The sequence below is a fragment of the Pterocles gutturalis genome, unplaced genomic scaffold (assembly GCF_000699245.1).
Source record: "Pterocles gutturalis isolate BGI_N339 unplaced genomic scaffold, ASM69924v1 scaffold42346, whole genome shotgun sequence".
NCBI classification, from domain to species: domain Eukaryota; kingdom Metazoa; phylum Chordata; class Aves; order Pterocliformes; family Pteroclidae; genus Pterocles; species Pterocles gutturalis.
The window spans coordinates 20,387-48,145 of NW_010107165.1; the positions used below are offsets into that span (position 1 = coordinate 20,387).

Below are 27,759 nucleotides of genomic sequence, written 5' to 3' on the forward strand. Positions count from 1 at the left end.
AGGGCCCTGAATACACTTTACTTTTTAAAATGCACTGAATGCTCAGACTTCAGTAAAAAAAATTTATTTTCAATATAAAAGTGCCAAAATATCCACCAACATTGTAATCTATTCAACAACCAGCTTACTCTAGTAATCAAAATTGCAAGCATCTTTATTCACATTTTTAAATCAAATTCCCTTCACACGTTTCCACAGTAACCCGAGTCCCTCGAAAGTGGGAAATTTGCATTTCGATTGGCTGCTGTAGTCCATATGTCCAAGTTCATGTAGGCACGGAAGGGGTTAAACCTCGGATAGTATTCCTGCTTACACATAACTGCCTGGTTCTCCACGTGCGTCGAGTGTTGGGTCGTGGCACTGATGGGGCAGCAGCTTTCATAAACATCACTCTGAGGTGCCCAGATGGAACCAAAAAGTCCAGACATCGGAGACAAGCTTCGGGTGCTTGAGAGGTAGGGCTGTAGGGCGAGATAAAGTCAGCACAGGAAACTGCAAAATGGACCATTTGCTAAAGAAAAGTGGGAATGTAGTACTAAATGGGAGGAAGCAGCATTTACGCAGAGAAGGAGAAAACTGCACATGAGTTTATAAAGCAATATGATTGCTGAAAATATTACAGCAGCATTAGTGGGGGTGTGTGTGTGGGTGTGTGTGCAAAGGCACTTGGCTAAATGAAGCCATATGAGCTCCTCCCTGCACAGTATCAATATGACCGTGACAGGAACGCAATATTCAGTTCTGGTCAGGCTGTTAAGAAAAATAAGGGAGAAATGGAAGACACATGAAGAGCACCATGAATGTTTTGAGAGTTAAAATTAAGAGAGAAGCATGCCCAGGAACGACAAGAAAAAGGTTGAAACTTATGTCAGTACTGAAAGACCACGCATGCCGGGAGCAGAGAGGGATATTCAGTATGGAAAAGAGACTATAATTGGGAGCTAGGGAATTTAGTTAGAAAATATTGAAAGCTTATAAAGAACCTCCTGGAGGCAAGATGTGTTAGCCTGTGAGGAAGTCTCTCGGAGAAGGTCATGGAAGTCCTGGGACTTTTAAAACTGAATGAAACACTGAAATGTATTGTGGGGGGAAAGCTCGCCAGGGAAATGAACTGAATTATCTAATGTATTTTCCAATCTCTACCTTCTGTAAAAAAAAATAAAATATGAAATAAAGCCACTTTTATTTTAGGAAACAGTCTTCTACCAGTTTTGCCATTTTTTAACACAGCAGAATTTTCGCTTTTGCAGTTGGAAATATTTTTTGCTTTATTTTGTTAGTTTTATTCAAAACAAACCCACCACAAATAAAAAAAAAAATTCTCAACCAGAAGATTTTGAAATATGAGCATAAGAGAAGGTGGTTACAATTAAAGACCACCTTGAACTGAAGTCACTACATTGCACTATGGGATGACATAAACACGGCTAGTCTAGAGTGTAGTCTAGAGTGTAACAGGTCAAAGTCAGCATTCATAAATTTGCACAAATCCAGCTTAAATCAGTTGGATTTCCTAGCAAAAAAACCTGTCAAAGTCACTGAGAGCAGCTGTCCATTCACCTTTACAATTTCCAAATCTCTTTGGGTTTTGCTGTCAGCACTTTCTGTGTTTCACTCTCATCTGTAAAGGCTGATTTTGATAGGAAGAAGTCTCAGTAGACTATGTAAGTAAAAATGTTTTTCCGTATGTTAAGATGATTTTAATCCATTTTCAGGCGAAAAGATCTGTCTTAAAACTTTCACAGACAAGGTCCAGTAACAACCTTGACCAACAGCTGGGAAAAAGCCAGGCTACCAATGCCAGCATCAGACACATACATCACAGGCGACTTAAAGGATTCATGAAGAAGGCATGAGCAACAGATAAGGAAAAGAAAGGAATGCACTGGGAAGGCTTTGAAGAGGCACAGGAAGGCAGAGCCTCGCAGTGACAGTACTCACTGTGGAGCTGATGTAACTGGTGGGCTCCCAGGCAGGTGGCATGTTGGGAGGCGCATTCCAAGTTGAGGGACAGTTCTGGTCAATGAAGGCTGTATTCTGCACTGCTGCAGTACCCGGGAAGCCACTGGGGTAGTTCATATTTTCTGCAGATTATAGAAGTAGGAAGACAAAATAGGGCTTTTGCAATATAAACGATACTAACATTCCTGTGGAGGAAAATTTAACCTTCTCAGAATGAGCCAGCCTGGAACCAACCTAAGCCTTCAGTGACTTCAGGGCAGCACAGCGGCAAGGCGCAACAACTTCTGTTAACAAGACTACCACTCTGTATTAGAGACCCACTAACAAATTGCTATCAGGAGGATGGGATAAAGAGTTGGCAATCTCTCTACTGGAGAACAGAGTCTTTATTAGCCACAGAACGTGCATGGCAGAGCCTACCCAGGCTTCGCTGCCAACATGCCTCAGCTCTAAGCACCCAAGGGATCACTGTGCTGCCTGCGATACTGTAGCCTGACCTTTAATTATTGCTTAGGTAATGCTAAAGAATTCTAGATTGCTGCCAGCATGCTTCCCAAGCCAAGAAACTCTAGCCTGGAAAGGTAATTGGTCACAAGAGGCCTTCTGTTTCACACACTGGAAGGCAGAAGCCTGCCAGAGGGGAAACAAAGAAAATTGTGCAAAAAGATTTGTGTAATACTGTAGTCACGCGCATTTTTTTTCTCTATTCCCTCTCGGAGTCCTGTATGCTGGCTTTTCAGGCTTAATAACTCCATATGAAGATCAGCCTTCCCATCCACCACATGCAGACACTTCATTACAACAGAGCACCCAGTCAGCTGAAAACTCTAAAGTCTACTTAAGCAATGAACACCCAGATGTTTATAGACAAGCTCAGCCTTCTGTTCTACAAAACGTGAGAGAAAAAACCATGTTCTGTGATAATTCATAAGCTTTATTTAATCTTACCTTCTGGGAAAGCACCATATTCATTCATCTCTAGTGGACAATACATGTTGGAAAACTGGCTGTCGCAAGCTGCATTCCAGTCCATGAAGCTGTCCCAAGAAAAAGAAAAATCTGCTGTCAGAAACAATTTGCAGAACTTCTGCAAATTATTTAGAAATACTTATTTAATGTAAAGCTGTTGGATGCAAAATGTCTGTAACTGATCATGAAGCCTTTCACATTCCACTTGCCAATTCTGCCAGCATCTACTCGGTGCCACTACGTAATCACAGCAATTCTCACTGAGCTCTTTTTCCTCTGAGAGGATGAACAACTTGTAATGACAGCTACCAGAGTCCTGCAACGCCTAACTGGGTTCAACTTCTTCCTCTGTAAAAACAAAATAATTGTACTTGTTTCCCAGAACCATGGAAATGGTAGATATCAAGTGAAACAACATGATTTGAAATTGAAGAAAATGTAACACATTCTGAAGCATTTGAATGCTTGAGAATAGTAATGAAAAAGGAGATTTCTACTTACCCTACCACATGTGTTAAAGTCCTGTTAAACAATATGTTTTCTGAACTACACATTGATTTGTAGGAGTTATACTTGTTTTAATTAAAATAATTTCAGAATTTCAAAAAGACTTTTCAAAAATAATTCTTAAAGATATGTCAGCAGTGAAACAAGCCCTTCTATGCAGAAAGCTTGAAGAAGTCCAAGTCTGGACCCAGTCTGGACAAGGTAGGCGTATAAAAGGATATCACCTGAAGCTGTGCTAATGCAGTTTTACAATTCGGGCAAGAAGCAATCGTAAGTTACCACTACTATATATGAATAATTACATGTATTTTTGTATACAAAGTCCAAATTGAGCTGGGCATATGAAAGCAAAGTAGCATAATACAGAGTCTGCCACAAATCATCATACATTTCATCTAACTGAAGAGTTGGAAAGAGCAGTGGCCATTGCTTCCAGGTATTAGGGCTGCAGTTTGTTGACATTACAGTTAGAATTGAGGTCAGCAGGTTGGTTGGGATCACAAGACCATCGCTTGGGGATTTCTGCTTTACCACTTTGTCATTTCAGATGGCAGGATACGACTTGAAGAACTGTCAGAGTATTTCACTGCTATGTGGTGGCACAGTATTTCTTCTCACTATCTTGTGGTGCATCTTTCATCAGTAAAATTCGCAGTGTCGGGAGTCCAAAGTACAAGAATTACTCAAGTTCATTACTACAGGAAGATCAGCCCAAATCTACACAGAGTCTGAAAGTCAGACCAACTTGTATCCTTACACCACCTTCAGACTGAACTATTTCCCTTCATTGGTTCTTCATGCCATTTAACACAAGTACACACTGCATAACACATCCCATGATATACAGAAGCCATGTATTTAGCAAGAGGACAATGAACCTAAAAGCCAGGCCCTCTGTCCAGCCATGCAAAAGAAGTGGAAGAAACGAAAAGCTTTCCAAAAACTATTTAATTAAATTTGAAAGAAGTTGTGGAATATCTAAATATGAGCAGGAACACCAGTGAATTTGTCTTAGCAAAATTAATCATGATGTACTAATGGAACAACATAAACAACTAGAACTAAGGCTGAATTGACAGCAAGAATTTTACTTTAACTATCATCTGCCTTACAAACATTGTAAGACAAGCTCAAGTGCACACAAACCTGAACAACGCGTTATCCGCACTCTTTACATAAACCGTAACTTGCCTGTTGTGAACAGAGGGGGTTTCTTGGATCATGCACGGTATATTATTCTCAAGGTTGTAGTTTAAACTGTTTGTCAGGCAGACTGGCTGTGCAGGCCACAAGTCTCCTGTTGGGTAAAGACCTAAAAAAGGAAAAGGGAATGAAATGCAGAACAACGGAAAGGAGGCTCCATGATATCATGACACTTTAGTCTCAGATCTTCAATGAGGACTGTATGCTAGATGAAAAATCCAGTTACTAACCAATCTTTTTTTTTTTTTTTCTGTGATTAATATCCTTCTTTAAACAAATCTCAAAATTTCTATTTGTTTAAAAAAAGTATAAAAAGACTTGAACTGGGAAGCTGAAATTCAACAGAATAGGGCAAGAAAATCCTACAGAGAGTCTTTAAGTCATTAGCTGCCAGCGCCAAGGCAGCACCCTTCCTCGCAGCAGGACAGACAGCAGGGATGTGATCTCCACCAGCCTCTTCCTCGCCTCCACCCATCAGTCAGTAACCATCTCTGAAGTCCAACCACCCAAATGCAGTGATAACAGGGTTGGATTTTGAATAGACTGGAACCATTCATGACCGAACAATGCATGAACTCGTTAGGGCCATATTTAGCCCCTGGGGCAGATATTCATCGTACTGGTTTCTAAGGACTGAGTGCCCTGACTGCCCACAGATACTTGGTTCCTATCAACTGTGTGAGAACAAGCAGCTGGAGAAAGGAAAAAATACAAATTAGCAGTTTCCATGAGACAACAGTTGCAAAGTTGGCTCTATTTCTTCATTTCACATGACAGAGAATATGAATATTGCTACCAGAGACAAAGTTTAATCAGCATTTGTATCCTACCAGACACAGGTTAACCTACAGCAGAAGAGACAGCCACACGTGTCCCAACCAGCTTTCAAACTCCACCTCACCATGTAGCCTGTTGCTTTTATGAATCCCACTCAACAAGTTAATATTACTTCCCTTTGAGATACAAACAATGAAAACTCAAGAGTTTCAACAGCCCAACCCAACTTCATTTATTATGGCTTTCAAAAGAGAACGGGTCCCAACTAGGGAAATTTAGAGAGAAAAAGGGTCATATCTGATCTGATACTGAGCTTCCTTTTAACACAGCAACCAGTGCTCTTGATCTCGCAGCCACAGTACTTGAACATAAATCTCTGCAAAGCAAGAGGAGGAAAAAGCAAAAAATACCTAAAAGGTGAGTTGAAAGCTAAATGCTGTCTTCACACAGAGAAGATGCAGCAAAAAATGTCAAGGCTATAAGTTTTTGTTTGCTAACTTTGCTCTTAACTTGTTTAGAGGTAAACCAAGTTCTCATAACAACATGTCTATCAAGTTGGTGTATACCAGTGTTATTGGCAACATCAGTGAAAGTGCTTGACAAAGTGTGCAAAACCAACTTCAGTTGTTAAAAAAGTAACTGACCTTTATTTTTGTCAGGATCTGCAGCTATGTCAGTGAAGTTGGGACACAAGGTTTCAGGATATTGGGGGATGCCATTCATGTCTCTGCTGAATGAAAAGAAAATTTAATTTCTTGAGTCTAGACACAGTTATATTCCATAATCCAAAGTATTTTAAAGGAAATATAGAAATGCAGAAAATATTCTAATGAACATCATGATTGCTACTACTTTCCCACTTTCTTTCCTGATTTTTCTTATTTTGAATTGCCACTGTAAAACTTTTTTCGTTTTTTTCCCAATTAAAAGCCAGCTACTTATTACGCATGCAAAATGAATAAAATTACTACATCTTAAAGACACCACTTTTATTATCCAAGTATCAACCTACTGCAAATTAATTCAACAGCTCTTCTCTAAAATTGGAAAACAAGCTATAGTTCATGAAGATGAGTAGGATCTCTCACAATGTTTCAGTGCTCCAACAACTTTCAGGCAAGTTTACTTCTATGTCTATGAAGACACATAGGCACACATGAACACCAATTTCACATTTGTCTAATCCCATCAAAGAAACTAGTCAATATGAATGGAAAGGGAATATTTTCAAGCACCAGAATCCCAGAGGAAAAGGATTAAATTATTTCTGCTAGTGAAAACAGGAAGTCATGAATGAGAAGTGAAATGAGGACTCAGAAATAAAAATTGTAGATGCTATCTCTACTACAGTAAAGAGGTAGAAAGGAATCTGGGGGTGGGGGGAATCAATTTTCATGCTGTATATCCTAGGAGAACATTATTCCCATTAAAAGAATAACATCAACTTGAAAGTCTCACTCCCACCTTTTTATTTTAAAAAAATTATTGCTTTAATATAACTGAGTGCTAATGGAAATGTAATAAGTTGCTAAGATCTGGAAGAAATGAGAGGGGAAAAATAATTTCCTTTTTTCCCCAATTTTATTTTACATTTGGAGGCACTTATTGCACTTCCCCAGCATAATCCATTTTGCATATATCTTTTCACATACTGAAGAAGATGATTCTTCTTCCAACTAGAAAGTGCAATTAGATGATCACAAAAAATGACAACAGGTAGGTGCAATTTATCAAAATGAGACAAGATTTCAAGTTGGTGGTGTTTCTTTAATGTCTTACAGGTGTAGATTCAAATTTTTTACCTGGTACTGCAGATGTTATGAGACAGATTTAAAGTGATAGGAGTTTCAGATGGAAAATCATTTTGTGAAACATTCTCTCCTAAGGAAAAGAATGACTGTGAAAATCAAAGATACTACAAAAAGAAGTATGCACAGAATATACATACACACAAATAGACTCATCAATAGTGTTAATCAAGTTTTCTCTCAGAGACTGGAGTATCACTAACTGCATTTATTCCAAAGCATGCCATCTACTTCCACATGGTCTTAAATGTATTTGATGACTGTTGTGGTTTTACACCACCCAATGTGGGTCTCAATCCTAAACCTAAAGTCAAATCCTAGGCTAGTAATTGGGGCTGTGCTCCCTCCCAGCTTCTCCTGCCCCTGCAGACACTGGCACAGCAGAGAAGCTGAAAAGCCCTCGACTGTCCTGGCAGCAACTGCCAACATCACTATGTGATCAGCCTTCTCCTCAGCCCAGCTACTATGAAGTTAACTCTGTCCCAGCCAAAACCAGGACAATGACTTATAAGTGATTACCACAGTCTGAATTTTTTAAATTTCAAATGACTTATTTTTTTTCTTTTTAAGAGGTACTACAATTTGAACAAACAGAAAAGTCATGTGCACACAATTAGATCACAGGTTCAGATACATCACATACTGTATCTTTTGGTAATGTTAAGTTTTATACATGCATAAATACATATATATATGTAAGTACATGCACATTTTTAAATTATTCTAAAGAGCTTTTTTCAGGTACTCAAAGCTGGTTTTACTTGTGTCACTTCAGCACTTTCTTTAAAATTTATTTCTAGTGCTACATCAATCTGGACAGTGATGGTGGTGACAGGGTTTAGGCTTTAAACTATTTTAATGATATTCAGACATTCAAAAAACTGCAGTTATGAACCACAGTTCCCATTTCTCTTATACTCAAGAGGCTCAGATCTCCTGGCTACTTATGCCTCGAATACCGCCATCCAATTCCAGCGTCCTCAGATCTGAACTGCTTCCACACATTCCTCATTTGTGCATTTTCTTAAATAACTCTAACAAAACAACTGTATTTTTATGAACATGATGTGACATAACATAAATTCAATGGAAGAAAATGCTTTGACTAGTGACTCTCAGTTCTTCCGTCTCTCAATGAAAAGTAATTGTGCAGCTTCCTCAGTGCAGTCTGACACATTCTCTGTAGCCTGACAACTCATCTTCATTCTCCACAGAACTTCTGTTACTTTTTTTCAAGTAACAAGTTCTTAAATCTCTCCTTGTGTTTTTGAGAGGTGCTCTCATCTACAAAAGGCAAGTTACATGCCCCATACCACGGTACCCCCTTTCCATTCAGAAGGAAGGCTGAAACTCTGCACAGAACAGTGCAGAAACGATATTTGCAGAACTTACTGGATGGAAGAAAGTGCCTGGCAGTAATCATGGGCTTTTTATCTCCGTCCGAACTGCTGGTACTGCTCCAACTACCCCAGCTCCCCCGACTGGCACGAACGCTTCCCGATGAACTTCCACAATCTGAGCTTGAATCAGAACAAAACTTCTCCAAACACTTCTTTTTGGACCGTTGATAAAAGCTTTCTAAAGAAGTTGCAAAAACGAAACAAGAGAAAACATTTAAGAAAAGTCTTTCAGATGAAGATTCAGTGAAAAGTCACCTGGAACATGAGCTTATGTGGATTCTTGGAATTTCTTGACAATAGGACAGAAAATAATATTTACTGATAGCCTCAAGATAAATGTGCCAGCCCCTGCCATGAGAAGCTTCTGACCTACATGACATCCCTGGTACAATGAACACAAGTCAGGATGCAGTGCAGTTAGAGGCAGTGGTTTGAAATAGGAAGCCCTTTGAATAGGAAGTTCTTTGAAATACAGTTAATATTTTAAACATGAAATGTGCTATAGGAACATGCATACTAAAAGCAATGACAAATGTTGCAATTGATCAATTCACAAGTGATAGATTCTCCTTTTTTATCTCATCAGGGAGACAAAGGACAATGCTACAAATATGGATACCTTCTTCAGCCCTCCTCTTAAAACAGCAGCTTAAAATGCTGACGGAAAAGCAGGAAGCAGGTACCCAAGCTAGTGGTGGTTTTTGAACACAAGGTGCCTATTCCAAAGGTGGCCTTCGCAATGCAGCCACTTCAGTTAATACTGGCTGCAATTTGAACGCAGAAGCAGACTGGCAGTCCTTCACCCAGGAATGATGGATTACAGCATCAGACTGATCTCTCTTCTGATTTGCACCACCAACCAACCCCTCGAAGGAAGCATGCGGAGCCCTTCAGAAGTGAGCAGCTATTAATTCAGACAATGCATCGTGCCAGTCCTGCTGTCTTCATGTGAGGGTTCAATGGGGAGAGGAGCAAAAGTCTCTCAAGAAAAGAATACAGCTCTACTGCCACAAAAACACATGAAATTTCTTCCCCTGTTTAAGACAATTAAGAATGCATACCTGTTTCTCCCTGTATAGACAAGTTCCCAGTCTTCTGGTCTGCTTTACAATTTTCCCCGTTACCCTGAGGACACCAGGCTCTTATTCCAATATTCGCTCTCAGATCCGGCCTTTCAAATTCACTGCACATATGCTTCAACTCACTCTGCTCAGGGACCCTAATACAACCACACCCAAAGAAACATGTTTGCATTTTACATTTCAGCTGCATTTTTCCTTTTCTGGCGTTAAACACTTCAACTCACATGGCTATAGAGGCAGGATGGGGAGCAAGGAATAGGCTTAGGAGTCTTATTCCCCAACTTTACAGAAACCTAAAAAACCTTTCCCAGAACACAATATCCCACCACACAGACTACTACGTCTCAGGGGGTGAAGCAAAATTACGTGTGTATGTTTAACTCCATTCACTAATACATTTGCAGAAGCAAATCAAATGTTACAGTGATAAGCACTGTCTAGCTCCGTACAAAGATCTAGACACAGAAAAATGTGCCCTACTCTATTACAGTGGCATAATTATAACTAGAATAAAACCATCATCTGAAGAAATCTTAAGTTTTGCTAGTAAAAATGAAATATCTAGATCCACTATCATAATCAGAGAGTATTAACGGAAAATTAACAAAATCCAGCTGTCAAGTTACTACAGGAAGGAAATGGCTTAACTTACAGGAAGGAAATCTTAACTCAGAAACTAGAAACTGCTGGATCAGTTCAGGGAACAGACACCAGATTTCAGTATTTCACTTCAATTATTTTATCCTTCCTACCTACAAAGGTGTGCATCCTGCAAAGATTTACACATGTGCTGACTTCATAGAATCACAGAATGGTTTGGGTTGGAAGGGACTTAGAGATCATCAAGTTCCAACCCCCTGCCATGGGCAGGGCCACCTCCCACTAGACTGGGTTGCCCAAAGCCTCATCCAGCCTGGCCTTGAACACCTCCAGGGATGGGGCATCCCTGGAAATAACCCACCCCAGCTGATGCCGTCTTCCCACACAATGAACAGTAATTTGTTTGTAATGACTTATAACAGTCCCTTCAGATTTACAGTCTCCTTGTTAAGTCCACTGACCTCAACAGGACCATGCGTAATAAAAATTAAGTCTGTGAAGGCTTTGTAGGATCGTGACCTTAATTCAAAGGGATGGGGGAGGGAAAGGAGGAGGATTTTCTCCTCATAAGTGTTTCTATTCTAGCAGCAGTTTGTAACTGGTATTTTTTAACAACAACCCAAATAACTTAAATTTAAAAAATATGAAAAAATAATTCACAGTAGTTTACAGCTGACTTTACACATGCATTTAAACAACCTCAAGGTGGAAAAAAAGTAACTCCTCAAGGTGCTCTCAGTATTCTTTTGAGCCTAGTGCTGCTCTAATCCTTTTAATCATTATGGCAAAAATGCAAGCCGCTGTCTCTTTTCTATGTATTTCTCTTCTTCTTCTTTCAAAACTACTAGAAGACAACATTCCCTCAGTTACTCTGTATAGTAGATGATTCTCCTGAAGGTGGAATCATTTCAACAATTTTGTTTTCCTTTTTTCACTGAAGAGAATACATGACTGAATTTTATCCACACAATACACAATGGAAAGGAAGCTAACCATCCAAACTTCAGACAGCAAATTCCAGACTATAACAGAGAGTGACCACTGCTATGCAGAATGGGGTGTGTCTATATACATGCAGATTTACAAATGGAAAACTTTTTTGCTGCTGATACTTAGTAGGGTACATTCTTAAAAATAACGGCTCAGGCCAGGATTAAAGCGTGTTTATTTAAATAGATAAAGTGATCCTGCCTAATGTACTATGCAAATCTCAAAAAACCTGTGGAAACATTACAGCAACTCTGTATTTCTTCATTATTTGGTGAGGCAATACATACCTTGTAGATATATTAACGTTCTTCTTCTTATTTTTTCTAGATGTTCTATTTCTATTCCAATTCATATTTGGTACATTTCCTTCTTTCTTCTCCTGAGGTTTCTTCTTCCTATAGACATCTTCTTGCTAAAGGTAAAAATACGAGCTGAGACAATACATACATTATAAAATGAAGTTACCTCAGTAAATGAACTCCATTGGACTTTTCTAGCTAAACCTCTCTGGGCAGAATGACCAGACCCAAATGCATAGTTATTCATGATTTAGTGCCTTTCCACAGCACAGCCTTTTTCCAGCAACATCAACTTGACCAGCCTTTCCAAGACTCTGTCCTTCAAGACACCAACAGAGGACGAGAGAGAAATTTTTTAATTCCCAATGTTAGTATTTTCCCCCTCATAGCATCTAGCCTTGACTTCCACGGAAATAAAAAAAAAATAGGGGGAGAAAAAGGAAAGCAGTCAATAAAATTCCCAATGTGCTAAAAACAAAAAACATCTGCTAGATTTATGAACAGTTTGTGTGCAAGTTCAGCAGCAATAAATCCTCCCTTTCCTCAGCAGCTGGGGGGGTGGGGGTGGGGGAATGCATTCATCTGAATTACAACTGAGGAAATTATGGGGTAAGTTAACCAACAAATAACATTAATTTTAAAAAATGCAAGAAACAAACTGAGCACCATCAGCCACACACAGAAAGAAGTTTGTAACAACAGTTCTCAAAACAAGACTATACCCTGTCTCTTCTGATACATATTCCTCAAGCATGGTAAGCAATTCCTCCTTACACCTTTTTGCCATGGGATTCCTATCCAGTAGACAGGACACAAACAGGATCAAAATTTTTGGGTTTACTAATTACCTCATGAAGTTCTTCAAGTGTTTTATGCTGCCTGAAACAAAGGCACAGTCTGCTGTGTTTATCATGCTCAGAAACCAGGGGTGAAGAATGATCCTTCTCAGCAGCATCACAATCTGTTAAGGGGCTTCTGCCTGCTATATTCCCAAATGAAAATTTCTGATAAAATCCCTGTATTTGGAGATCAGGTCTACAAACGAAGGCTGAGACGCTCACCTAGGACACCTCCCTTCCCGAGTATGTTCCCACTCATTATTGTGGCTTAGCAGCTGGCATTAGCTTCCAGTATGTTTGTGCCTGCTCTGACAATAGTAAAGAACACCTCTCATCGTAATACGGCCAATATCACAAAACAAGTGCTGTTTTAATCTTTACCCAAACTGTTCGTCATTCTATAAAGCAGCATTAGTACACAATGGATGTGGGACAGCATGTTGGCATGATTCCTCATTCATCCGATTTACAGTGTTTCAGAGCTGTGACTGCACCTAATAGTCCCTACCTATGCACATACTTACATGTGCATACATATACAAAAAGATCATTTTAAATTTGAAAAATAAAAAGATCACAATACAAACCTCAGAAGAAGTAATCTCCTCCTTTGGACAGCATGGAGTCTCTTCCTTAGGTCCTTTATTAATCTTTTTCTCCGTGGAAGGCTTTAGATTGATCTGTTTTTTTAAAGTCTCACAGTTTTCTGTTTCATTCCTGAGAGGCACTTGCTGGCTACTATTCCCTACAATTAAACAGTAGCATCAGTTTGCTTGAGAAGAGAATGGGCTCCCAATCATAACCACAACTATCTTCCACCTTTCTTTAAAAACAGACTTGTGCTGCTTTCCAAAACACTAGGAGAATAATCTCTAGGCTGATGATGCTGAAATTTCAAAATTAAAAGCTAATGCCATGTAAAAATTCTTACAGCAGTTGCAAAAAGTAGCTCTGTATGATTCATGCTCATGGGCACACCGCTCCTAGCACATGCACAAATTACCCAAAGTCCTGCTCATCTCATCTGAACTTGAGCTATTTGAGTCTCAGCCATGACGTCTGTAAGGCAGAATTTTAAACCAGAGAATATTTGGCTAAAAAACAAATGGAAAATCCCTGCAAGCTGAGGAGAAGACTTTTCAAAAGTGGGTAGACGAAAATAAGGACAGCCTTTATTTGCAGCTTTATGTCTCTGAAGTGTCCTCTGCATTCACTATGAAGACAGAAGGAAGTCATCCTTTCTTTAGGATGGGTTCATCATTAAAAGTTTTCTTGAGAGGCTTCTGAGGAAGAATCATTTTTGTGTAACAAAAGCCAAGAGATGAAGAAAAAGGGAGGAAGCCCTGCTCAACAACTAGCTGAGCTGCCCACAGTCCTCTCCGCCTGGGCCCTGCCAATGCTGGACAGGACAGAATTAACTCCAGCTCTGATCAGGTCCAGGTATTTCAGATATCTGCAATACATCCACAGTGATCTGCTGCTGAGACTCTCAGCTCCTCTGCAGAAGTGCACGAGGAAAGCCACCGCTTATCACACTGAACCAGTCTTCTCAAAAGGAAACGCATATCCAAATGTTTTCAGTTTCCTGCCTACGGACCAACTGCAACATCCTGCCTCTGAGTCAGCCACCATCTCCTCTCTGCAGCAGGCAGTCACAACAATCATGAAAGGTGCCCATGTGAAGCACCAGGGGAGATACCAGGCAAGGGAGGCTGTCAGAGCTTTGTTGCTCTCCAGCATACAAACATGGGAGTATCTGAGGTCTGAAGACTCCTTGTTTGCACAAAACCAGGTCTGTAACTTTAATCAAGACACAAACACTGGAACTTGGTACTTTCTAGACTATATTTATCCTACCAAACTTCTTGAGACAAAGAAATACAGTGCAGAAAACCACAACTGCTAATATACAATACAATGCAGCAGATGACCTGTAGTGCTTTACCACTAAACACAAGTAACTGTCAGTATTCCTGAAACACTCTCAATGAAAATAATTCTAGTATCTCCCAATAGGTTTACGTTTAAGCATTATTTCCACAGCCTGTACTCAAAGTTACTTTCATGTGTATACAAATACAGTTAAGACATAATTACTGATTTTTTTTTCCTTTCCCAGATGATTTCTTAGTTCAAAGCAAAAAAAAACAAAACACACTCTGCAGTTTAGGAGCACATGAAGAATCTCAAAGTACTTTGTAAATATGAACTAAATTATCCCATCTTCACCCAAGACGGCACACGTGTACCCACTGTATCTCACAAATAATGACACAACAGCCAAGTAATCGTCACAAGGTAACAACTACACACTACAGCAGGGCCTGAAATCCCTCTGTGGTGGCTCGCTCACTCACTCAACTCTGCCACAGCTACAGCAAATACTAGTCTTCCTCATTCAAGTACTTTCTGAGTTTCTAAGTAAAGCCAAGCTTCCAGGGGACACATTCTCAAACCCTTTTCTCCATTACCCCCAGGTGCTCTTGGGCTGCTCTTAGGATTTTGCAAAGCTAAGATGTAAGACTTCCCAGGTAACTTAGTTCCACAGTTTAAGAAAAAATAAAAAAAATACAGCTATTCAGTTACTAAGGGAAATGCTTATCTGCAAATTCCTACAAAATATAATTTCACAATACTCTGATGTCAGCTTTTGTTATTTTAGGTGGTTTTGTCAAACGAGTTCTGAACACCCAATACTCAACGTGGTTGCTCGGTGACTCTAAAAATCAGGCATCAGATTTTCAGTGGGCCTGAAAATTGCAAACTGGGATGTTTCTGAATATTTGACAAGGGCAATTTGTGTCTTATAAGCAGATCTATGACATCAATTATTTTAACCATTAAAATGCTACAGCACAAGCTTGATCTCTGTAAACTAAGGCCTATTTATGATTTATGATACAACTTTTAATGAAAGCTATTTCCTTAGGAATGTAAACAGATAAATCACAGTGAACACATAAGAAATAGCACATCTCCCTGTCCCACTCAAAACACTAAAGCATGATCACAGTGAAGACTCAACAGAAGATTCACCCAATAATTGTGACTAATAGAAATGGAAAAAAAATTACCGCTATTTTTCCTAGAAATTTCTTGCAGTTCTGGCTGTTGCTGAGGTGAATTTCTGGACAAGTGACTTTCAGGTAGCTTCTTAGACATCTTCACAGGACAGAACTCCTGTTCTTTGAGCTCAACTAGATTTTCTGAAGTTTTAAGGTTAGTTTCCTTAGGAAACATACATGTTTGAAGATCTTCCTTCAGATCACATTCTGAAGAAGTATTTTTAATGAGAACTGTATTTTTCAGTGCACTTTCTTCTTTAACCAGAAAGTTTTCTGGAAGAGTTAAATTCTTGTTAACATTTATTCCATTTGCATATTTTAGAGTTACCCAGTTCTCGCTGACAACATCAGTGCAAATGTCCTCTTTTGGTGCTGAGATCTGGTTCTCCTCCACTTGATTCTGTTTCTCATCAGTAGTTGCAATGGCACTGCCAGCTGCTGTGTTGGGTTTCTGCTTACTGTAGTAAACTGAACATTTGTGTTTCTTCTGAGAGTGACTGTAAGTTGCAGGACTTCTCTTTGCTGCATTCTGACTTCGGCTGGAAGAAGTGCCCACAGACAGGAAGCCCTTCCCTTTACCTTTATCTGAGGAACTATAGGAATCCATATATGTCTTGCAGCTTCCCCTGGAGAAAAAAAAATATTTGAGATTTGTTTTCATCTACAAAGCTATCATGAATTGCTTTATGGGATATTTTTGTAAGAAAAGAAAGGGGGGCATATTCACAAGCCATGAAACTGCATTAGGTCTTTAACTTATCATACCAGCTAAGCACATTCTGATTTCACTGGGAGTTTAGCAAGACTCTAAGTATGTGCTCAGACTTCAAACACACTTATATGCTTCAGTGAGTAAGTGCCTAACTGGCCACTCAAGAGGGTCAGATTTGAGGACCATTAATTTATTTTCCATTCTTTCCATGGCTGCTGCACATGGTGTATCCCTTACTTCCATCACACGATTTTTACCCTATGTACTACTGACAATGTACAAGATTAATAAACCCTCGAGTTCTTCCATTTCTCTTTTGTGGAGATGAATATACACCACAACACCGAAAGCTCTCCGAAAGAGGTTGCCTGGAACTCTAAACCAGCACACAGCAGTATCAAGATACAAACAGAAGCATCACTCTACAATAAACAGGGTACAAAAAAAGACAATTCAAAACAAGAAAAAAGTATTCTTACTTGTAGGAATCAGAGCTAATTACATCAACAGAGTTGCTGTTCTGCTGTGGTGAAGAACTAAGATTTGGCCTCTGTCTTGATTTCATGAACTCTGCTAGAATATACTGAGCTTGCTGGAAGGCTATCAGAATCACTCCGAGCAGGGACAAGCTGCCAAAGAAAACAACAGATTCTGGTGTCTACAGTTTTCAGTCGTACTCAGTGAAAAAGTTAAAAAGCTTCTAACAAGATAAACTTTTCAAACATTTTGTTAGTAAATTCTAAGTAAGAAGACAGATGAGAAAACTCAGAATACAGTTTAAAATAACAGTTGTGACGGTCTTTTCCTTTTTCCTTATAGCCCTTATTAGTTATTATCTCAATAAAAAAACTCAGCCATGAGCTTTAGAAAGAAAAAAGTCTAACAAAGAAAAAATCCTTTATAAAAAAGCTAATACTTGATTTGAACATCAGAAGTCTCACTACAACACAATGGAAATATATCATAGTATGACACCTATCAGTCTTCAGAGTACCTTTTAGTCATTCATGATAGTCACGTCATTATTTTGATATTTATTTAATACTTTCTTTTCATACAGAAAATGCTGGCATTAAATGGGCTACAAATGCCACGATACTTCTGAAATAAAACTGAAGCTGCAAAACATCCTCTCTTTCTCTCTGGAGTATTAATTGCACCAAATATAAACTGATCAGAACAAAAATTTTTATAATTCATCAAACCACCTTCTCAATCATGCAGTATAAATTTTATCAGAGGGGAAAACAGAATGAGAAATTCCTGACTCTTCAGATCCCTGTAGTCTCCTTTCTGTTGCATCTAGAACCATGTAACATGGTCATTATTGTTGCTTCATTTGTGCTCTGTTTTCAGTGTCAAAACAACAATGCAAGCAGAACCACAGCATGCATCAGGATCTTGGTTAGGTATGCACCGGCACATGTATGTATCACCACGACAGTCACATTCACTGCTTGTTAGTACTGACTGTAGGAATTCAGAGTTGGTGTGATGAAAGCACCAGACATCATCTGTGACAAACACAACTTTCAGTTCACACTACACAGTGAGAAAGGTTAGTAAAGACAAAAAAAGAACATGTGTAGGAGCAGAACCCTTAATTGCTGTATAAAGGTACAGTCCTCTTAAAAGAAGTTTAACATGTGCAATGAGTCAGCTAACACAAGCCAAATCATCTTTCTGGGGTAGCCTGTTTAGCAGTCTGCCTACCAAAAGGTAACAATAAACAAGAATATTTTTTAACAAGCGAAAGGAGGAAAGAAGCAGAAGGAAAAGAAGGTCTTCAATTGGTTGCCTGAAACTTTATAAATAAAATTCATGTTAATTGTCCAGAAATGCTTAAAGATAATCTACCAGTCCACTTGATTCTATTTATGACATTCAGATACTAACATGTTACATGTGTGTCACTACTGGAGGGGCAGTAAGTTTTCTAGCAAGGGGAGTATCCACTGGGTATTCCTGTGTGGGTGTCCTAGCTCTTTTTCTCTGCACCCTTAACATGGAAGTTTATCAGGAGGAGCAGGAAAGAAATGCTTGACGACTTCGTCACCAGCTACTACATCAAACCTAAGCTGTCACAGCCCTTGGGAGACAGATGCAGCAGAGATTTTGGCCCTATTACCCCTAAAAATCTAACACAAGGCAAAAACACTTGCTGATCTTTCAGTGGTCGCTTCCCTTTCAAACTGGTCCAGAGGCCTTGAAAGCATTACCTTACAAAGAGGACAGTGAGCCTCCAGAAAGACTCTTCCCAGCTGGGTCCTGGCACCACATCTGCACACAGCGGTAACAGATGGTGTGGAAGAGTCACATTGAGCGTGAAGTGGAACTCCAAATCAGCAGCAGTCACCAGTGTAAGCTCACGGATTACCCATGAAGATGTAAAGTCAGGAGTGAATCTGTCAGGAAAAGACGACAAAACTGGTGTTATTTTTTACCATTGTTGGGCTGAATTTGATTTTCTGAAGTCAGACTGATACCAAAAAAATACAAAATAACTTCTGATATAATAATATGGAAAAAAAGACAATCAATTAAGTGACCACTATCTGCTTAGACTATGCAGGCGGCATTAGCACCTAACAGAGGTAAGACTTTGAGGTCCTCTTCAAGCAGTAAAATATAGGTTCTTATTGTGATTCTTCACAATACTCTCGTTACTGTGACTCATCTTCCTTTTCTCAAGAAGGGGCACATGATCAACTCATGTTAACCAAAACACTCTTTTTTTTCTTTTTTTTTTTTTAACCACAGTTGTCAAGTGTACAGGCAGCATTAGGTCAGAAAGTGCCAGGTACTACGGTTAGTCTAGAACAAGGCTCAAAAGATAGGGAAAGCAGAAGACAATATCAGATTTTTCTCTTCTTCCACTTATTTCCCTGACCCATACCATTATTCTGTTTGACTGTCATGGCTACTGTTAGAAGGCATGACTTGCCTTTCCAATTAGTAGAGGTGATACTTATTGCATAGGAAACCGCAGTTACTGTAATACAGTGATATTAACTCTACTTATGTTTAAGTCACGACTTTCACTCAACAGGATTTTAAAAAGAATCAGTTTTAGACTATGTGCAATGTTAGGAAAACATGACTAGATTGTGGTCAGGCTACCTGGAACAAGCTACAGAATAACGATTTTAACGAGCATTTCTTACTCTTCTATTGTGACAACTCTTTGGTTTAATTTATTACTTCATAATGCATGGATAAAAGCATGTATGCTGCTTTTTAAAAAATAATGGAGTCTTATAAAGAAACATATCATCAACTTGTTAACATTACCCTTACTGAAAAGGGGAAATAACTATGATATTTATATTCAAAGCTCACCAAATTTTGTGTGTGATTGTGCTACAGGAATGTCTGTTACTGAAATTAATTATTTCAAATTTCCACTTAAGTTAATCTGTCAGCAAATTTTTCAGTGCTTACACAATGCTGATCTCTCGTGATGAGTTCTGAGCAAGGAAAAATTCCTGACAGTCTAACACTTCAAATCCATATCCTTGGCAACTGTAACCATTGATTTTCATTGACGAAATTGTTATAGGAAGAGGACCAATATTCTCTACTTTGAAGTTCTTCGTAATGGATAGAATTTGTTTGCTGTCTTTCAGTTCTAAAAGGGAAAAAAAAGAATAATTGTTTTACAGTGCTTAAAAACCATTTTCTTATGTTTATAAATAAATTGCTGGTTTTACTTCCATTCGAACAAAAAATACAGAAGTGACCAACATTTTAACACAGACTGTTTTGCAGTAGTGTATTTCTAGGATTTTTAATTATCCTCAGTGTTTTGAGAAAACAGAATCACAGAATCACAGAATGGTTTGGGTTGGAAAGGACCTTAAAGATCATCAAGTTCCAACCCCCCTGCCATGGGCAGAGACACCCTCCACTAGCCCAGGCTGCTCTAAGCCTCATCCAGCCTGGCCTTGAACACCTCCAGGGATGGGGCATCCACAGCTTCTCTGGGCAACCTGTTCCAGTGCTTCACCACCGTCACGGTGAAAAATTTCTTCCTAATGTCTAGTCTAAATCTACCCTCTTTCAGCTTATCCCCACTACCCCTTGTCCTGTCACTACACTCCCTGATAAAGAGTGCCTCCCCATCTCTCCTGTAGGCCCCCTTCAGGTACTAGAAGGCTGCTATTAGGTCTCCTCGGAGCCTTGTCTTCTCCAGGCTGAACAACCCCAACTCTCTCAGCCTGTCCTCATAGAGGAGGTGCTCCAGCCCTCTGACCATCTTCGAAGCTCTCCTCTGGCCCTCTCCTCCTCTCTCCAACAGGTCCAGGTCTTTTTTATGCTGGGGGCCCCACATCTGAACACAGTACTCCAGGTGAATCTACACCTCTCCTGACCAAGCTCTTCAGCTTTTTCTATTTCAACATTCTGTTTGCTCTAACATTACTGCACTGTATCAGTACCACTACGGAGTATCACAGTCATCTACAAAATCAGAGACCTGTTTCCTCTTACTCACGTCGTCTGCAGTCCATTAATGTAGCTTCTGGCACTTTGAATCGAAGAGATCCTCCTGCACCAGGTAGTCTTCCCCCTACTTTAAGCAATTCTTTGGCTCCAAAGCCTTCTACATGGACCATGTCCAAAACAGTCAAGTTGTTTCTGCCATAATATAAAAATCAAGCAATCAGCCACTGAAACACAAACGAAGTTTGCAAAATCATGGCTTTGCTATCCAGGTGCCAATTCAAGACAACAGTATTTCAGTAACAGAATCACCGGCCTCACACGGATAGGTTTCCCCTAAATACAGACAGGATCACTCCGGAACCAATCACCAGTGACCTTCACACAGTGAAGGAACACGCCTTGTGATCACTGCCACCGGATAACAAAAATGCCACCTAGCACAAATGGTTGCTTCTTCCATGAACTCTCTTTTCCTCCAGGCATAACCAGTGTGCAGCTGCACATTAGACTCCCTGGATACTTAAATCCCATCATTATGGAGTTAAGCTGAAAATAGCAAAGCCACCAAAAAAGTGTTGCTGTCTTAACTCAAAATTGTGCCAGTACATTCATGTGCATTTTATAACCCACTGATCACATATCAACAAAAAAAAGGCTCTATTTTTCAGTCACCGAGACATAAGGCACAAAGACCCTTGAAGCAATTTTTATTAAACTGGAGGTATTCAGACTTTGAGATTTTAAACATTTTTCTTTGCTCCAAGATTTGTTAAATTAATTTTTACATTGAGCTGTTCGATTCACACAACGGAAACCTGGCTTACCTGATTAAAATAAGGGAAGCTACTCTTTTGTAGTCAACTGGTGTAAAAATTACACCAACTTTTCTGGTTTCCAGTGGCTGCAAACTTAACCAAAGCAGCTCAGAACTGCATTTTTTGTTGATGAGATCCTCTTGATGGACATTCTGTTAAACAAAAATGCACTTTTTATTCACAGAAAACATGTGTTTAAAGATCTCAATAAAGCAAGCACTCCACCTTCACATAACATCACATAAGACATTTTTGGCAAGGTACAATAACTGCTAACTAACTTGTTATACAAAAGTCTTTCAATTTGACAACATAAAACATCAGATAAGGTTGTTTATTTGAGCAAAAGTTCATATTACTGCACCTATTATCATGAGGAATGTATTACTTCATTTTTTAAAACACTTTTATTTGCTCAGATGGAAAAGAAATTATATAGCATCTTTCATGTTCAAGAAATCCTGAAACACTTCACAACACAACAAGAACTGACAGTATACTGATTGCACAGGGAAATGTGGCAACCATTATACCCTCAGCGTAAGACCTGCAACTTAAGTGAGAAAGGGACTGCTGGCAAATATGTTGATCATTTGAGTCACTGGAAACAAGCCATATCATGTTAACTGAAGACCAGAACTACCAGAAGTTCACAGAGTCTGGAAAGAATGTAATTTTTTTGTTGTTTTTTTTTTTTTTTTTTATATTGCTGTTCATTCTTTTTCTCATAAAAAGAAGGAAAATAGCCTTAAATATTCTATTCCAGAACTGGGGGTCTCCTCTTAGAAAGGGGTGATCAGACACCTATAGCAGTCAAAACAACCATAAACATTACAAAATGGGCACTTGGCTTTGTGGTTTTTCAATTCATGGCTGCTGTACTAATGGCTTTTCTGATCTTTTCCAGTCCAAAATGTTTTTATTCTTACTCTATTCTACAAAAAAAGAACACACAAAAAAGTTTCAGAACCTGCATTTAACAGTCTGTATTTATTAAAAGCAAACCACATATGGCATTTGCAAACTTCACCCTGTCACTCCATACAAACAAAGATACACATGCACTCAAATATGAGCCTAACATTCATTACACATGTATATAAAGTGACCAGGGAAACAATGACAAATTAAAAAATTTAAATATTAACTAGTGATTTGGTTAACAATCCAAGGTCTGTCTTATACATGCTGAATACCTATTAACCATACATGTCCTCTCTAGCTCTTCAAGTCTCTAATGAAAAACAGATAGTACACATACTGATGTAAAGGCCTACTGCTATTTTTCCATTTTGTCACAAGTATGGTGCATTGGACTGGGGAAACTCAGGCCTACCCATGTACTAGTGGAACTACCTTCTCTTTTTCAGCGTGTGCCTACAGGCTAGGATTTATGAATTGCTGTCTCTTCACTTTTACAACAACTATTACAACCGTTGCCAAAAAAGAAAGGTCAGCTTTGATTAGTTTAGCAAACGTAGTCTTTCCTTTCAATAAGTTACTAACGTACCTATGTTTCATTAAAGGTTTAAAGCATATGTGCAGAAACATGTATCTACATAGGACATTAAAGATGTAGCTGCAGCATGCCCAAACAGCAAGGAGAATACGTCAATTCCAGGCTTCTGCATAAACTAGAAGTTTAAGAAGAAATTCTCCGGGTACCCTGGACCGTACTCTGGTTGTCAGATAATGAGACTGAGGTGAAGTGTCGGAATCCAGCCCTCTCCTCCCTTGAACTATTGCAGAGTATTTCCCTCTACTGAAAAGATTATCACTTAGCTTCTGACATCACTGAAACAAAAGCCTGACACTTCATAGTCCACCAAGGGCTAAATGTAAGTCCCAACACAGAATGCAAACAGTGGCCTCTTCAACACATGTGGGCATGCAGGCACTCCCTCCATCTAGTTGTTTTCAAAACAGACTGAAACTCTGAAAAAAAACTGACTACAAAGATACAAGCCTGACAGAGAATCAAGAAAACACTATTAAATTGCTTTAAATAGCACTTGGGAACAACTCAGATGCAGTATAGCTAGAAAAAGCTTTTTCTAGTGTGTCAGACCACTTCTTCTATCAAAATTAGCCATCTTACCCTGAGAGAACATTCATCCATGAGCCTGAATTCAGTGGTTGTGAAATTAATTGCTTGTACATCTATGCCAAACCTAAATAAACCAAAACAAAAAATTAAGCACTTCAAACCTAGTCTGTCAGAGCTACGTTAACTTATTTTTACATGCTGGCATTTATTCTTAAATAAATTTTACAATTTAAATAAATTTTACAATTGCATTTTGGCAGATGTGAAATACAGTGGAAATGCGGGTCTGCATTTCAACAGAATATACTACACATCAGTTTTATGTGAATTACACACATTTGAAAAACAGATAAATGGCTGAGCATTTTAGATCTCTCAGCATACAATACTGCAAAAGATCACAATCGAGAAATACAATTTCTAAGCCACACAAACACAAATGCCCCAAAGCTTCCTTTGCCCACATAAGAAATAATCAAATCTAATAAATTTGCTCAAATATCCCTCCTTCTGTTCATGATTTGTTTGGGAAAAATTCCTATCTTCTTTCACATACTTTGCAAATCAAATTCACTTACAGCAGTTGATTATTTGCCCGAGAGCAAACTATAAGAATTTGACATTAAGGTATTAAAAACAGACATAAGAAAACCAATAGGTAAAATTCAGATTATAGAGGATTAATGGACCTCCACCCACTGAACTGGAAATTCACTTGTCAAAACTTTCCGTGACATTAGCTTAAAAAGAACCAGCTAGTGGATGTGATTTCTGGTAAACCTAAAAGATCTGCAGAAACAAAAGTGCGCAAATACAGAGAATATGTCATTTCAAGGAAGAGTCCATGTGGAAATTAAATTTAGTATGCAAACAGATGTAGTTATTATTGTGCATATATATATATACACACACGCACACACATATATATGCACATACACGAACGTATGTACAGAAATGAGGTTAAGGAAGCAGTTACACAGGGATTTGGACCCCAGGTAAGTTGCAATTAAGCGCATGGGTAGTCCCACTGGCTCCAACCTAGCAAATAACTCCTACCAACTACACAGTTTTTCAAAGTACATGTGACAGCCAGTGCTTATTTTGGTGAACTTCAGCCCACTCATCAAGCCCCTTCATATTGTTAATCTCACTCTTATCTAGATTTGTCATTATATCTTCTCAGTTCCCAACAGAAAGTTCAAAACAATGCAGACATATTTGCTTAGCTGGACCTAAACATTTATAATGGGGTTCCTGGCTCTGAACCTGAATTTTTCTTCCTGGCTCTCATTTCCTCTTCTTCAACCAGGGTTTTTACCTAAGAAAAAGCTAAGAAAACTTTTTCTCCTGGGAAGGTTCAGTTACCTTCCTCCTCACTGATCACTCTACAGACTCTGGATACTTCCCAACCAGCCTTTCAGGGAGATGCACAACCCCAATTCTGCAAGTTGCTCCCCTCACCTGGGCTGCTTGAACAAGTTGGCACTAAAGCTCAGATCTCAGAAAATGACCAATTATAGTTTATGGCTGGCAGACATAAGTTTGCTGAAAACACGCTCAATTTGGTTTTATCAACTATCAGGTACATTACAATGTCTTGTATCCTACACGGAGCTGCTCTGAACATGACTTTATCTTCCAAAATGGGTCAGAAGATTGCCCTCATTTAAGTTACACTTTGAAAAACTGAAACAAACAATAAGCAACAATTGTAAGGCATGGCAAATACATATTTTAAAAGGGAAAACAGTATCCTGAGATAGTTGTACTCATTACCATTTTTTGAGCAGACTCAGTGAAGCTTGGGGATCAGGGTAGTAAGAAAGAGGCAGAAGCTGCAACGTAACTGGGAAGGATGAAGGGTTTCTTAGTACGAAATACTTTACCTAAATAGTTTGGAGGGGAAAAGAAGAAGTTAAAAACTACATACTTGAGAACTGGAAGGTAAAATAATTCAGCACTGGTAACATGATCTGCATTTTTAAGGAACTTCAACCTGGCTTCTGTCTTAATGCGATATAATCATATGTGCACAAAATTGCACGGAACAACAGGACATGTCACCACTTCCAAAAACAGCTAAGAGGGCATGAAGAGCCACATATGCAAAAATACAGACCTCTCCCACTCCCCCAAACAAGCCTTTCATTTGGATTTTGATTTACACAAGCAGACATGAACTAAGCTCTTCCACAGAAGGCGAAATTAGTGATGTGCCACCCTTTCTTACAGAAGTCTGATTGCAAGCAGGTTACACACATTTACTATAATGATTGACAATCAAATAGCGCAAATGGAATATTAAGGTAATTCACAATATGTGCATATGAAAATTATCTCCATATGACTGGTTCTGGCCCAGGCTAGGTTAGTAGTGACCAAAATCTGACAAACAAGAAAGAAATCAGTCAGTGTGGTTGGAAGACACATTGCTCTGCTGATCTCTCAAGTGTTGTATCTCACACAAATGCCGTACACACTTCTGTTACATATAAGGTAGTGGCATGAGGAAGGCCATCCCATAACCACATGCATCATTTATGACAGCACATCCTATCCCTAAATCCCCTGTTCAAGTATTTTACCACAAGCATGTAATTTATCCAATGATGCAAGGAAAGCTTTAACAACCACGAACAATTGTTAGTTAAGACCTACACTACTCTCCTCCTCTCCTTGTATTAAAATATTACAACCAGATAGCTAAAAGACTTATCAAAGAGCCAAAGGGATACAAACCCGGTATCTTAAATTAGACTTCAAAATACTGACCTACAAGAAGTATGAACATGCTAAGCACCACCAAATATTAACCACAGACTTTGTTATTTTAACAAGCTAAACAGACATCAAGTCAGAAAAAGCATAACAACCATCCTCACCACACTACTTTTAACTGCTGTGGCACTGAAGTTGAGTGTAAGGCCAGGTTCTGTAGTCAACCGTGGCAAGAAAAAAGCAAAGGACTCCTCTTCAGGCTTCTTCTGGTGAATAAAGCGAGATGATCCTAAAATTCTTCTCCTGTTTTATTGGCAAAACCAGAAAGCTTTGTTAAATTTATTTTATTTTTTTCAAACAAAGGCCAAAAAAAATGATGATTTGCTAGGACCTATAATTACATCAACTGATCTCTCCTTGAAAATGTTCCTCACAAAATAAAGCCCATCAAGTTGTAACCTAGTAGAAGAGAGCCAGTGTAACTTATGTGCATCCTTTCAGTCTCCACTCTTCCACCTGCAACGTGACTGTGGGTTTTCACAGCTCTACCTACTCACTCAGGAAAGGGGCTGACGTGACGGATGTCATCAATACAAGAACTGCTAGTTATAGTGAGTGCTTCCTTCTCCATGTCCCCAATACACAGTATCCATTAGAACAGGGACCAGAAACTTTAAAAGCTATTAAAAGACCCTGATCCTAAAAAGATTGTTATGCAACCTGTTGATGAAGGACTCATGCAATTACATTAATGACCCGGTAAAACATGCTTTTACTGCTTTCAGTTTTTATTTTTTGACTGGGCAGCTGTAATGAGGTTATTATAGTCAGAACATTATTCACAGTCTAAAGTTCAAGCATCTGAAATGGAAGCTGGGCATGTCTGGGGTGCTCTAAACCTTCAGACGCTCCAAGATAACCAACTTAGGTATTTATCCTAATTAAGAAGAATACTTCAGAACAGAAATACCCTTTCTTACAATGCTGTACTGGCTTGAATTAAGAACTTCTAACAGATTCTGTACAGACCTGCAGGCTTCCCCATGTCTTATTCTTTGCCACCTTTCATAAAGTTCACTTGCAAGCTCAGAATCCACATCCCAGGCAGAACGGTCCAGAGAGAGACCCCTTTGCCAAAGCAGGCTTGCTAGAACGATAAGAGATTTTTAATATTTTACAGAGATAACATTTGCTCCTTCCATCACTCTACCTCTGAACGTGAGTAATCAGTATCTGCAGAGGATCCTGACACAAAAATTAAAAAGGCAACACACTTTTCCCCTTCAAAGCAAGCAGATGCAAGGGTATATATATTATTGTCCATATCTGATTTGCTTAAAGAAATATATCTGCAAAACCACAGTAATTATACACCCAAACAAGAGTGTGGGTATTGCACAGGCTTTGTATGCTCTAGTAAACCCTTTTTACTGTTGCTGCCATTGGAAAGTCATTGTTATCAGTAGTCTTTACACAGAACTCTGTCCACTGACGCCAATTAAGTAGCAAGATCATATACTACT

The 27,759-nt window shown here is 39.0% G+C and overlaps 1 protein-coding gene across 1 annotated transcript; it reads right to left on the reverse strand.

The window, feature by feature from the left end:
* Nucleotides 1–48: 48 nt before the first annotated feature.
* KIAA0922 (KIAA0922 ortholog) lies at nt 49–27,383 on the reverse strand (the record flags this gene model as incomplete). The annotated part of the gene is made up of 20 exons (XM_010088004.1): nt 49–461; nt 1,942–2,084; nt 2,911–2,999; nt 4,630–4,750; nt 6,063–6,148; nt 7,221–7,299; nt 8,619–8,804; nt 9,688–9,845; nt 11,586–11,710; nt 13,024–13,181; nt 15,511–16,127; nt 16,693–16,842; nt 18,433–18,618; nt 19,655–19,841; nt 20,706–20,848; nt 21,481–21,623; nt 23,570–23,642; nt 25,295–25,404; nt 26,401–26,539; nt 27,266–27,383. Coding segments are annotated over 20 exons (3,290 nt in total), but the record flags the coding sequence as incomplete, so codon positions are not given.
* Nucleotides 27,384–27,759: the final 376 nt, after the last annotated feature.